Here is a 13,594-nt window from a genome sequence, read left to right on the forward strand (position 1 = left end):
GATTTAAGCATACAATGGGACATAGGGACAGAGAAATCGACTTTGTTTTATACTATGTAGTGATTTTAACTTATGCGTTCAATATTGATATTTGATATAATAAATAAATTTCAAGTGGGAATACAAAACGATATGATCAAACTGAATACCAGTCGTATTCATTTTATATTCCCTTTGTAATCTTCGACACCAGCGCTGCTCAGCAATTATTAAGAGAGTTTAACAATACATTATTCATATCAGATTTTAAATATAAAGTATGGATTGAGGCAATGAAAATAAAACGTCACAGGAAGTGTGATTTTTCGTCGCTATTTAATGTTTTCGATTGACTATATTCCATTGCAAAGGCTTTGTATATTCTATGATGTTATTATGATGTATTTCAGTGTTTAGGAAGTGTTTTGTATGTGTAACCTTAATAAAAAAGAAATTGACTATATTCCATTGCAAAGGCTTTGTATATTCTATGATGTTATTATGATGTATTTCAGTGTTTAGGAAGTGTTTCGTATGTGTAACCTTAATAAAAAAAAAAATTGAATCAGACACCTTTACAATTAAGTGTCCAAAAGCAGCTAATAACTAATTGTTTTAACCATGTACAAGACACTTTTATATAAACAAAATTTGACATTCGTAATATCCACCAGTAATTATAAAATAGCTATATTTGGAAATAATAATTATATCTTACAATTAGTTTAGAGAGGAAAACATTGAACATTCCGTGTTCACGAATAATCAATGAAAAACAATACTAACGAACAGACAAACTCGTGGCTAGGTTTATGTTAATACCGCGATGTTGGACCAAGTTTCATCCCATTTGCATGTGGCTGCATATTACATTGATTCATCGCGTCATCACTGCGTTGGATTGAATTTGAAGTTCTGAGATCTTATTGGTGTTGCTATTATCCTTATTTAGTTTACTCCACTACTACATGAACTATAATATTAATTTCCCAAAGCAATACTTAAATTGATTGAGATAAAAGTGATAATTCTCAATATTATTTTATATATTATTTACTTTCACGTGCCTATTAATCGAATTATCTTGGTGTGTATAATATTATGGACGTTCCTATGTGTTTTTTTTTGTTCAAATGTTTAATACTTAATTATTTTTAAGAAGCTATCAATCAATGAACTAGTTTTGATGCCACACCCATATTTAAGAGTTAGATTGCTTGACAAAGTTTCCGATACCTACGCTTTATTGACGTATAAATTTCATTTGCACGATTATTTAAATACGAAGGTTTTGTCGGGTCACTAGTCCAAAAATGTTATTTAACTGACAGTGTATTAATTCAAGGGGCAGGTCGATGTATATAACACGCATAATTCTACCCGTGCAAAGCCCGGTTTTAGTCACTTAATAAATTTTTCAATACTCACAAATAACTTGTAAAGTGACCGGTTCAGACCGACCATCTCCCTCAACGTTCGAAGCTATACAGACGTACTTCCCCGCCTGCTCCCTCGACACTCCTTGCAGCGCTAAATGGGCAGATCCAGCAATCACTCCCGCTCGCTGATTGTGCGTCATTACTTGGCCCTGGGGAAATAAATATTAAATTAATAATACTGAGGTATCTCTATCTGAGGGACTCTTTCTTCCATCAAAAATGGTATAAGGTGAACGCTGTTGATTTGTATGATTGACCCGCTGGATCAATTTGGACTGATACCTTATACATAAAGAAATAGTTCGTTTGAACGTGAAGCAAATGACTACGACGAAAAAAACGTGCGAATAAATAGAACTTCTAGATTCGTTTTATATATTGTTCAATTTGATTAATACAAAACTCTGTACATTATCCATAATATGCATAAAGCTTTTATTTTAATCAAATTGAAATATTTATAAACCTTTTTAAAAGCTTAATTCATTACACATTTTATCAATAAACAGATCAAACTTGTGAAACAGCCTTTATAAAAATGTAGAGGTCAAATCAATGTGAAACATAATAAATATACAATAGTACATTTCAAAATACACGCAATATACGTAACTAAAACTTAAAATTATTGACCGCAGAACTTTAATCAAAGCCGCATAAACTATTTTATTAAGTCAACTTATTAATAACTTTCAAGCTGTCTACAACTTGTAAGTTATATTTCACGTAAATCAATCTTAAGAGTTATATAGAGGGCAGACCCTGTCACAAAATAAAAAACACCTAGCTAAAAACTTGACATATATGAGTGACTTGTATGTGACAGAGTTTACAAAAACAGTAATAAAATACACTACTGACTAACCTTTTAAATAATTGAAACTGCAATTCATTTGGCTTTGTTGCATAAAACTAATTGTGATGTTGAAAGATCGAGAAAGGTCTTTTAAATACTATAGATATAACATTCGTCATTGCTTTTTACCCGGATACCACGAGTGAAACGGTGCACTATAGCTAGCAATATCAATTCATATGTATTATTTGTAAACGCAAAGTCAGAAAGAGAGCTAATTCTATTTGTAACGCATTCACAGCACTGATTAGGGATGAAATTTGTAACGAAAGTAATTAAAGTTCTTGCGCATTTTAATTTTATTTTAAAAAATCACCCCAAAAGGGTTAAAACGAAAGGTTCCGTGGTTTTGCGTACACTATGTATATAGTTAACACTTACATTATGTTCCCAGACAACTTTATAAGCGGGCGGGTTCGCATTGACCCCACAGTCGAAGTATACGTCGTCACCCTCTTCTATGTCGTTGGGGTTCAACGTGGACCCCAGTTGTAACGTCACTATTGGCATGACTGGAACAAAATAGAATTTTAGTTTGTAGGCAACATTAAATTTTTATACATATTGGTTATTTAACCAGAAAAGTTAAGGTCTATATGCAATCAAACTGAGTAAAAGTAGTATAAGAACAGTAAAATATATAATAATTGTAATATTCATTAAAAATTGTACTGATGACTCTTACAAAATGATTCTGATTGTTAATTATGTATCATGTAGAAAAGGTATCGACTAAATAATACTGCTACTAATAAATACTAATTTAAATTAAGATGTTTAAAGAGCCTTATTTCAATAATAATAATTTATAATTTACTACGGAATAGCATAACTAACCAGTTTATTATGAAGTCTTAACAACGTAATTATAAATTAAAAGGCGAAAGAAAAACTCAGCGTCTAAGATTTCATAATTTCCAAAGCTTCTAACGTTTCAGGGGAATATACGATATAAATATAGTTTATGTCGATCTTAAAGCTACAAGACAAGGAGTCCCGGGGGCGGGACTTAAGATATTTCCCATCAATTCGTATTATATTTTAGCGTTCTTTGTATTGGCACTTCAGCAGAGTGGTTTTTCATTAGCTTGTGACATTTTGTTAAGTAATTTTTCGGGATGTTTAATTCTCTTTTTCTATTTTTCCCATCTTACAAAACATTATAACAAGATCACATCATAACATCATAACGTCATTTCAAATAGTCTTAGTAAAGAATATAAGTTTTGATTGTAGAGCAAATATTTTTTCTACTGATTAAGCTTAATATAAGTCTTTGTCTTCGTCTTTGATTTAGACTCAAAGTCGTCGCAATTTAGATTTTTGAATCATAAATTCAGAGTTATTCTGCTTCTCTGATTTCATACATTGAAAGCTCACTTGATAACTAGTAAAAGGCGTTCTCTGTTATATGATATTACAGCTGTTCGAGTGTATGAGTTATCACAAAGCCTTATATAATTAAATAAATAAATAAATAAATAAAATAAAATTGTTTTATTTCAGGAAATGTCCCTTCCCATAAGCAAGTTACAAATTACAATCAAAATAAAATACAATAAAATTAAAGATAATTAGAGCATCATTTATAGTTTTTTCCTGGCTTTATAGGTTTATCCCTAGCATAATATGATGAATGAACTTTGCACCAGTACAGATGTAAAGGATTGTCATAAAAGTTAGAGACAGCCACCAGAATACTATTACTGGAGCGTCTCATTCTCTCCCAGAAATTTGCGATTCGAGATCTTATTATGGCCATGAAATCCGGGACCCTCGTCTCCAAAAACATGCCAGATGCACTACAGAACCTGGGCAGTTTCATAAAGAGTCTGTATGCGTTATTATACTGCACTCTCAATGAAGAAATCGCTTTATTTGTGAAGTTACACCACAATTGACACGTATACATGCACATGGAATATGTTTTAAATAACAATTTTTTAACGTCAGTAGTGCACCTGGCAAATCTTCGCGCCAGCATGTTGCTCCGGACTGCAAGGGCCCTGCGCTCTCTTTCAATATCTGAATCGTCTTTTAGATCCCCCGTCAAAATGTGACCCAAATATTTAAATTGTTCCACGATTTTAACAGGAGAACCATTCAAAAATAACCCAGGTATTCTCTCCGGTCCCTGTCCATATCTAAATACCATCAATTCGGTCTTTAAAGCGTTATACTTCAAGCCGTGAGAATTAGCATAATTCTCACAAATTGAGAGTAATTTTCTCAGACCCTTAATTGAAGGGCTCAGCAGAACCATGTCGTCGGCATAACTTAAATTGTTTACGCACACGTCGCCAAGATGACATCCAACCCTGGTTCCCCTGAGCTCGCCAATCAATCCATCTATATAAAGATTGAACAGGTCCGGAGAGGTTAGCCCTCCTTGACGTACTCCACATTCTAACCTATACCCGCTAGACATGGAGTCGCCCCATCTGACATAATTTGTTTGATTTCCGTACCAGAATCTCAACAGACGCGCTACACTGTAAGAAACTCCTGTTGCTTCCAGTTTATCCCAAAGAATACCATAATTTACCAGATCAAAAGCTTTACTAAGATCTAAAAAGCAAGCATACACCGATGTTTTGTGTTGCTTATAGTAATTTATGGTACTCTTTAGGCTAAAAATAGCTGCGTCCGTTGATAGTCCAGGACGAAAACCAAACTGTGCTTCATTAATATTTAATGATCTCTGTATTTCAGGATGAATAAGACGCTCCAGCACTTTACTTAATATAGTTCCTAAAGATATAGGCCTATAGTTAGACGAATCGCCTAGATTACCGCTTTTATTTTTAGCAATAGGCACAACTATTGTTCTTATCAAATTTTTGGGCAAATAAGAATATTTTATGCACTTGTTGTATAGGTTGCACAAATGTTCGACCAACTTCTCACTTCCCCAAATTATATGCTCTATGCTGAGACCATCATAGCCGGGTGATTTTCCCCTTTGTATGCTTTTTATGGCTTTTTTAACATCTTTATGAGTAAATTTTATGCATGATTCCTTATCTATAGTAACTGGCTCGTTGTGAGTGACGGTCTCAACACCAGGCACACTCTTTACAGGGAGAGGCTTAGTTTTGAATTTATTAGCAAATATCTCTGCAATCTGATCTGACATTTGCACACCATCTACAGAAACCGATCTACTCTCTCTACCATTAAGCTTTTTTGTAGTTTGCCAAAATTTTACGAAGTTTTTGTTTTTACTGCATGTAGCTAATATATTCATCTTAATACGATCTTCATTTTTTTGACACCACTGAATTTTATTTTTAAATATTATACGGCTCTTTCTCATATTATCATATAAAGGTCCATATATAGGTTTGCCCGATTCCACCCACTCCTTAAAGCAATATCTAGCTACCTGGTGGCTCTCTCTAACATGGAAATTCCAGCCTACTACATGTTTCCTATTTTTCGCATTGTAAAATGTATTCATATTGCCAGTTATTCCATAGTTAAATGAATGAACCTTTCTTCTGCCTGAACAGAAAGTAAAAAAAAAAATATCTATATATATCGATACTAAATAGAATAAGTATTTTCTAATTCTCCTGTCGTATTTTTCTTGTCTTAATCGTGTAGTTACATAATATGCATATCTAGGTTATTATTATTACACAATCAAAATCCATTCAATCAACATGTTCGTCGAACAATATACCGATGAGGTCTAACCAAGAATTGAAAAATCACTATAGTTGTGTCGTAGATTTTATAGACAAATACTTACAATGCAAATCCAATTTGATACTAGTCTCGAGTGTGGCGTGTTCCAATTTGGTGTGAGCAGCTCGACATTTGAGAGTGCGCCCGTCGTCCTCCATGCGAGGCGTCCACCGGAGGAACGATATAGTTTCGTTACGGTCCTCCGAGTCCTGGGGAATTATTTGTTTGTAGCTTTCTTTGTCTTTGAGATAGAGGGACGTACGTCATGATGTAACGTTAAATTAGTGGTTAGGTGAAATCATTGGGAAGCAAAAGTTGATTATGATTGGGATGAATGAATGAATCAATATGATAAGAGTTACAAAACAAACAGACTTGTATCGTTGATGCTTGGTTTCATCTTGTTTTGTTAATTTAGTAGCTATATTAATATTATATCCTTAACATTTTATCGAAGTCTCATTAATTATATTAAATAAATACCACCTAATTAATGTATGTCGTTTCAATATTCTACAAACGATAGTACGATAATACTTTAGTATACGATAACACTTTAGCATAGACTTATAAATCGTCTCTAAACTCCACGTTATAATTATTATGGCTTATCTTCTATTAGATATTATCTGAAATCTGAATAAATCGTTGAAGCTCTTCATACCTTTTGTGGATCAGTGACAGCCATCTGCTTATTATCAAGCCACCACGTGATGGTAGCTGGCGGTCGAGCACCAACCGCTCTGCAAGCTAGTTCTGCTTCATTCCCCACTGATAGAGGCTGCTCTCTTGACAGGATCTCCACTAGTAACGGCCGCACTGCAGATGATATGGGTTTAGAGATAATGATTACTATATTTAATAATGTTTACTTATTAATACAAAATTATGCTGTGAATTTGAGCCATAGAGTTCAATAATCAAGACAATGACATAATTTTATGCTTGTAACTATTTACTAATTTTGTATTTATTACTTTAACTATCCAAATTGCCCAAAATATTCATATTATAATCAAAAAATATCTAACATGCGACAACACTATTAGTCACATTTTCGATGACATTTCTGTATCGCGTCGCAGTTCAGTGCCTAACGTAATTCTGAAAAACGTTGATGGAAACCTAACATTTATTTTCATAACACTATTAACTAAATTACAGAAGAGCGTTAAAGTCTAATGGAACACAAAAAGTTATAACACAACAACGTAGAATATTAAAACAATGTCACGATTCGAACATTAAGCGAAAACAAAGGCATCGCCATCCATTAACATTAGTAAGTGGAGTGAAAAGCCCACGAAACCATAGAAAACTTGTATTACAAGAAAATTACGGGTCACATAATGATAATGAAACATAATATCCTGGATTTCAGCGGTGTTTCGGAACAATGCGCGGCAATGTGTACTAACGAATCTGTATGAGACGGAGCACAAAAGAAATCTGTAAGCTGTCGTCATAATATCAGAGATTATTTGAGAGTCGGCGTGCCGTTTGATCTAGGTTAATCGCGGGGATTTGTGGATTCCGTTTTGTAATAACCGGGAATGAGGCAGGTGAAAGTGGAAGAATGGCAATTTCGTGAAATTACTTCGCCGAGCGAATACTGGCGGATGGAGCGACGTATTTTTTTAAAGTTTCGGATAATTCGGAGTGGTTCGTTTAACCAATTTTATAGTTATGGCGAAGCATTTGTATCTTATCAAGTAGAAAGTAGATTGGACATTTTTAATCAGGGTTGGTTACAATGTATTTTCGTTAATTAATACAAGCCAACTAAAATAATTCACTTATATTAAATTAAGAAAAAAATATGCTTTGACTCTATTTTAATTAAAATATTACAGCAATATCCCGAAGCGTTATTTATTCCTCGCACATAGATAATGCTATCGTTATGGAAGAGTCTAAATACGTAAGGAATTAAATGAAATATCGACTTTCATATAATATCTCTATTATCTATCTTATACGAAAGCATCTCTTCATCTTAAACATTATATTAATATCTTCTATATTTATATTATGTTGAATTCCTTCCCAGGTGAAGACTGGCCCAACTCATAGCGAAGCATGCTTAACTCCCGTACTTATCCTTGGGTATATATGGAAGTTGAGCATATTCTTGGGCATAATTACTCTAATCTTATAATTTTATTGAACACTTATTTACAACAAGCGTCAGAAGGATATTGTTAGATGAACTGTCAGTTTGGTCTCTTACGCAAAGAAAATCATGAAATATCAACGTAAAACATATTATCTTTTTAATTATTCCCTATGACAGCATCTCTGTACAACTTAATTAAGACTGTTCTTGTCTATCTCAATTTGTTTATCTTGACGTAATTGGATGAAAACTGGATTAAGGCCTGGAGTTGATGTGGATGAAGTATCTACAAGATAAGGTAAATAACTAATCTAATCTAGATGTAAGAACAGTTTCACGCGTGTATTAGTACTACGACTTTGCTGATAAACTTCATAAATCAGTATGCGAATTACTGTTTAGGAAGGTACTACACTGTTTGGTCGGATCATAGCTCAAGACAGACAATTTTGAATTAAGAAATAAAAAAAACGTGTGGCACTCCGGGACTGCCGCGGTAAAGCTATTGCATAGCATGCCTTCAAGCCACACCTCCGCCCGTAGGAGTAGGGAGCGTGAGGTTTTTTCGTTACGGAATTTCTAGATTCGGTCCCCGCGCTCAAGGCCCGCGATACAAGCTATGCAATAGCTTAAAATTGGTAAACATTAGAATGTGTTGATAAAGATGAAACAGTAAAAAAATTTATGCATATAAAACTTTGTAGTTCATAATTATTATGACTTTAATATAGTGCATGTGACTAAACCGCAATTTATTTAGATGACATTCTAGGAAATGTAGTAAGTTTAAACATTTGTGGCAACGTCAAAAGTTTTGCTTTAATTAGCGAAACTATAAAATATAATTATTCTACACGTTCATTCGAAAACTTGTTTACAAAGGTACCTCCAACTTCTTTGTTACTTTTTCTTTTTCTTTGGTACTTCTTTGTTAACTTTAACACTCTAATTAAATTAGGACTTTTATTCATACACAAATTAACATCATAGACGCTTTCATAGATCGTCACAACACATATTAGATACTCGTTTATGATCTGCTAATAATTTTTATTCCCGTCAATTTCTTACAAATCGCTTTTAAGGTAACCTGCCAATAGCCGTAATGTCTATTCATATCAGCTCAGCGTATACAATTGTATTTACTATTCAAAACAATTTCACATTATACGCTACATATTAGTGCGGTTGCGTCAAAGGCCTCGACCATTCACCTCCACCCTTGTAATAACATAAAGGGTCTAGTGAATTATTGTTCTCAAAATTAGACGTTCACACATCACTCACATTCACTAATAACTATTTAATTTAGTTCGCGCTTCTTGTTAACTATTGCATGCTTGAGTTGTTTTGATATATGAACATATTTGGGCAATTTTGGACGGAAGATACAAATTTAATCATTTACTCAGTCGTATTGTAGGTGTTGTGATTGTAATTTAATGAAGCTTAATTCAAATTTACTTGATAATTAAAAGATCAAATTATTAAAATTAAACACACGTCGTATCTCTACTTATATTTAAAGTGGGAATGACTAAAAGGATTTGTATGTAACCATGTTTTTAACGAATTAGCTCAAAAAAATATTGGACAGATTTGGATGAAACTTTCAATAATAATGTAGGTGAACATAAGAATAACACATGAGCTATAGAAATTCTTGATTTTGAGCGGGTTCATCCGCTTGTGAAACCGCCCGCCGCTAGTACAGATATAAAACTACCATATTATATAAATAGCATGGAATTCATAACATTATGTATAAAATATCAATACTTACAATATAACTGTATTTGAACGTTAACCCGTAGCGGCGGCACTAGCGCAGTATTATCTGCAGTACAAGTATACACTGCTTCGAAGTATTCTCTCTTTAGCTTTGGTATTTTGAGCTCTAATGTACTGAGACGGGAACCGTCTTCTGTAGGGTCTAGCTTTGATATCATCTTGTCGTCACGCCACCATCGAAGACGCGGCATTGGTTTACCTAAGGAACACGTTTATGCTTATATATAGTAGTTAAAAATTACACGGGATAAATAATATAATATAATTATAACTAGTGGTCCGCCCCGGCTTCGCCCGTGGTACCTACATGCTTAAACTATCCTATCTCTCAAGTTGGATCGAACTGCACATGGTGTGCTAATTTTATTATAATCGGTTAAGTGGTTTAGGAGTCCATTGAGGACAAACATTGTGACACGAGATTTATATTATATATTAAGATAACATTATATGTTTTTTTTTTTATGTTATAGGGAGGCAAACGAGTATGTGTTGTGTGTGTTTCTTATGTGCAATAGATTTTGGTCTCGCGAAACTAAAACTAAAAGTACAATTATAATTAACTAGCTTTCACAAATATTAAATTTACCTCTTCAGATTTTTATGCTTCAAAAAAATTACACTACATGAGTTTTCTTTTGCCTCAATGTCTAGCTTTTTGGAAGCCTAAGCTCACTGCTCATACTAAGTAAGAGTCGTAAATAAAATGACCACAGTTACATGATATACCACTCACAAAATACATAAATATACCACACATGTGGCTATGTACTTGGCCTGTCAAACTTTCACATTGGGTAACAAATGCTGCACACGTTTTTGCACCTAGCTTGAAGCTGGTGAAAAACTTTTTGTCCTTTTAAAGTAGTGAAATTATCTACATTTCAAGGAACTATTGTATATTTTTAAAGAATTACTTAATGTGCTGTGTATGTTTTCGTTTCAATGTATAAGTTCACTGACTTCATCGTTCGTGTGAAATTCGATAATAGATATTATGTACCTAATAGCTCTTTGAAAATTAATCCGCATGACAATCAAACTCACGCACAAATGTTTAATAATAATGATTACTATTTATATATTAAAACAATTCTACGTATAAAATAATTATACCAGTGTAGCTAGTTTAATTTCCAAATTAGGGAATAGAAAATTAATCTCCTTGTTTAAAAATTGTATAAAGATTTTTAAATAGTAAATAACTAAAGCATTATTTCGCATTTATTTTGTATATTTCAGTTGCTTAAGCATTACATTAAGTAGATTTTATTTGAATATGTTACGTCAGAAAAAAGCCATAATATCAGTGCTCCTTATACAATTACAACGCAGCATAATAATAGCTTCTAGTGTTATTAAAATACATAGAATCTTCTAGAAGTCGAACGTTATTCGAATCAAACAAAGCGTTGATAAATATGAATAAAAAGCTGCCTAACTTCAAACATAATTACGTGGTTGCTGGCAATTTTGTTATGGAAATGGAATGGTTATTAACATAGCAAAAATAATAGACCAATGCTCCAGTTTCATTGTTCTTTGGTAATTAGGTTAAGGCCTTTTAATTGAGTGTTGAATTATAAAAGTAAATAAAGGGCTTATAATCGAAATTGAATTTAACACGAAGAGTGCGAGTTATTCCGTTCGGTTTCATTTTTAAAGGTTTATAATATTATGAAGTTAATAGAATTTTATTGGAAGTTATGTGGATGAAAACATGGTCTAATAATACCAAGTATTTATTAATATTTGGACGTGGATAGTGGATTGAATGGTTTTTGATAATAAATAAATTATTTAGTTTGTGCTCTTAAGTGATCAAGTCTTTGAAACGTCTGGATGCACAATAAATAACAAAATAATGAATAAAGCATAATAAATATCACATTAAAAATGAAATAAAAAGTATTAACAATCTAACATATTTATTAATTATGTTGAGTGTTGAATTATTATTATTGATGTTCACTTTCATTCATAAGCTTTAATTTGTATTGACTGATGAATTTATCAAAACATAATATCTAGAATTGGTAAACCAATTATATTATTACTCGTGTGATACCTTGTAGTCATTAAGTTATAAGTATTGGACAGAAAAAAGCAGAACCCGAACCCTGTGGTCCCGTAATTGTAAAATACGTGTTCTGGGTCTCCGTACATAGAAAGACGAACAAAAATTGGTACATTGCAGAAGTTGTTCAAGGAATAACATACACCAATTAAAAGTTAACGCAACAGAGAAGTTATTTTGATAAAATGTTACCACAAATAAATGTTTTCCACTAGTTTTACCTCCACTTACAACACAGGTAAGTTTGAGACTTGTATCTTCTATGTAAGGGCCGGCTATACCAATTATTTCCTTGTCGCTCTCGTCAAATATTTTCGGCTTTTCTGGTAATTCTGAAACAAAACAATATATATTAATTATGAATAATGAGGAACAATGCGAACGGATCAAAGGAAACCCAACTCAAATAGATTTTAAAAACAAATGCTCTCATTTTATTTACAACAATTTCAAATCTTCCATTTATAATGTAAAGTTACAGAAGCCATGTTGTAGTATGTAGTGAAGCCATTTATTCACTTTTAAGAGTTTTAAGTGAAACCAAATATTATTTATTGCGAAATATTAATCACTAGCGGTCCGCCCCGGCTTCGCCCGTGGTACATATTAACGTTTTCTCTACATAAGAACCATCCTCGTACTTCAAGGAATATAATAAAAAAAGAATTATCGAAATCGGTACAGCCGTTCACACGTGATGCCGTGACAACGCGAAACTGATTTCATTTTTATATATATAGATAGATGTCATTTGGGGAAAATAAAAGATACACATTACTTCAGAGGTCCCTTTGCCTGACGCTTTTTACTCTACATAACAAAAAAGTTTAATTATGTTTACATTATCTATATTTTGTATAAAAATAATTCCAAACAAGTATTTTACAAGTATATTTAACAAGTATTCCAAACAATTTGGTCACTATAACCAGTACTGAGATATAATAAGCTATAGGTAATTACATAGGTATACATACATACATACCTATGTAATTCTTCTTCTTCTTCTTTTAAGAATTAAGGCTTAAAAGAAGAAGAAGAAGAATTACATAGGTAATTAGATGTGGTAATTATGCATTTTGATATCGCTCGATCAGCGTAAATCTCCTTTGAGATTTGTCAATGAAGCCATAGTATGGATAATTACATTTCGGGAAATAACATATGAATTGTAACTTAACCCATTGACCACCGTAAGGCCCGATCGGGGCGCGACACAATAGATTTTCTATTGTGTCTGTGATTCCGAGGACTGATGGATTAATTTAATAACGATTTATCTATAAAGTTCCATATATATCTAAATTTTACGATTAAAGTTAGATAAGCTGGCAACAAAATTAACGAATTTTCTTTAATTATTTTGTAGTTTATTTTAGCTATCAACATAATTTACATTAATATAATTTACATAAAAAAATACAAAACAAACATAAAAAACATCGCCTGATGGAAGTTACAAGTTATTAACAAAACCGCCAATGCAAAATCATTGGTTGTTTTTTCAGCAGAACTGTCAAAACTTTTAAGCGGCATCGCGATTGGCTCAGAATGAATAACGAACATGTATTGTAACGAATGAAAATGAATTGCTGTAAAGGTTTATATTCACTGTACATTCATTTATTTTGCTGAGTATTAAAATA

General features: G+C 32.7%; 1 protein-coding gene across 1 annotated transcript in view; it reads right to left on the reverse strand.

The window, feature by feature from the left end:
* Positions 1-13,594, reverse strand: part of LOC149482053 (synaptogenesis protein syg-1-like) — a 106,406-nt gene that overhangs the window by 20,241 nt on the left and 72,571 nt on the right. The window contains exons 4-9 of the mRNA XM_089703738.1: positions 12,170-12,280; positions 9,864-10,070; positions 6,629-6,783; positions 6,029-6,173; positions 2,656-2,786; positions 1,408-1,567 (exon numbers count right to left, since the gene is read on the reverse strand). Of these exons, the coding sequence (XP_089559864.1) occupies positions 1,408-1,567; positions 2,656-2,786; positions 6,029-6,173; positions 6,629-6,783; positions 9,864-10,070; positions 12,170-12,280 (909 nt within the window). The remainder of the gene's footprint in view (positions 1-1,407; positions 1,568-2,655; positions 2,787-6,028; positions 6,174-6,628; positions 6,784-9,863; positions 10,071-12,169; positions 12,281-13,594) is intronic.

Source organism: Colias philodice, chromosome 15 (assembly GCF_061535455.1).
Source record: "Colias philodice isolate Cphi_HAF_F1 chromosome 15, ilColPhil1 Martin Lab GWU primary, whole genome shotgun sequence".
Taxonomy (NCBI): Eukaryota; Metazoa; Arthropoda; class Insecta; order Lepidoptera; family Pieridae; genus Colias; species Colias philodice.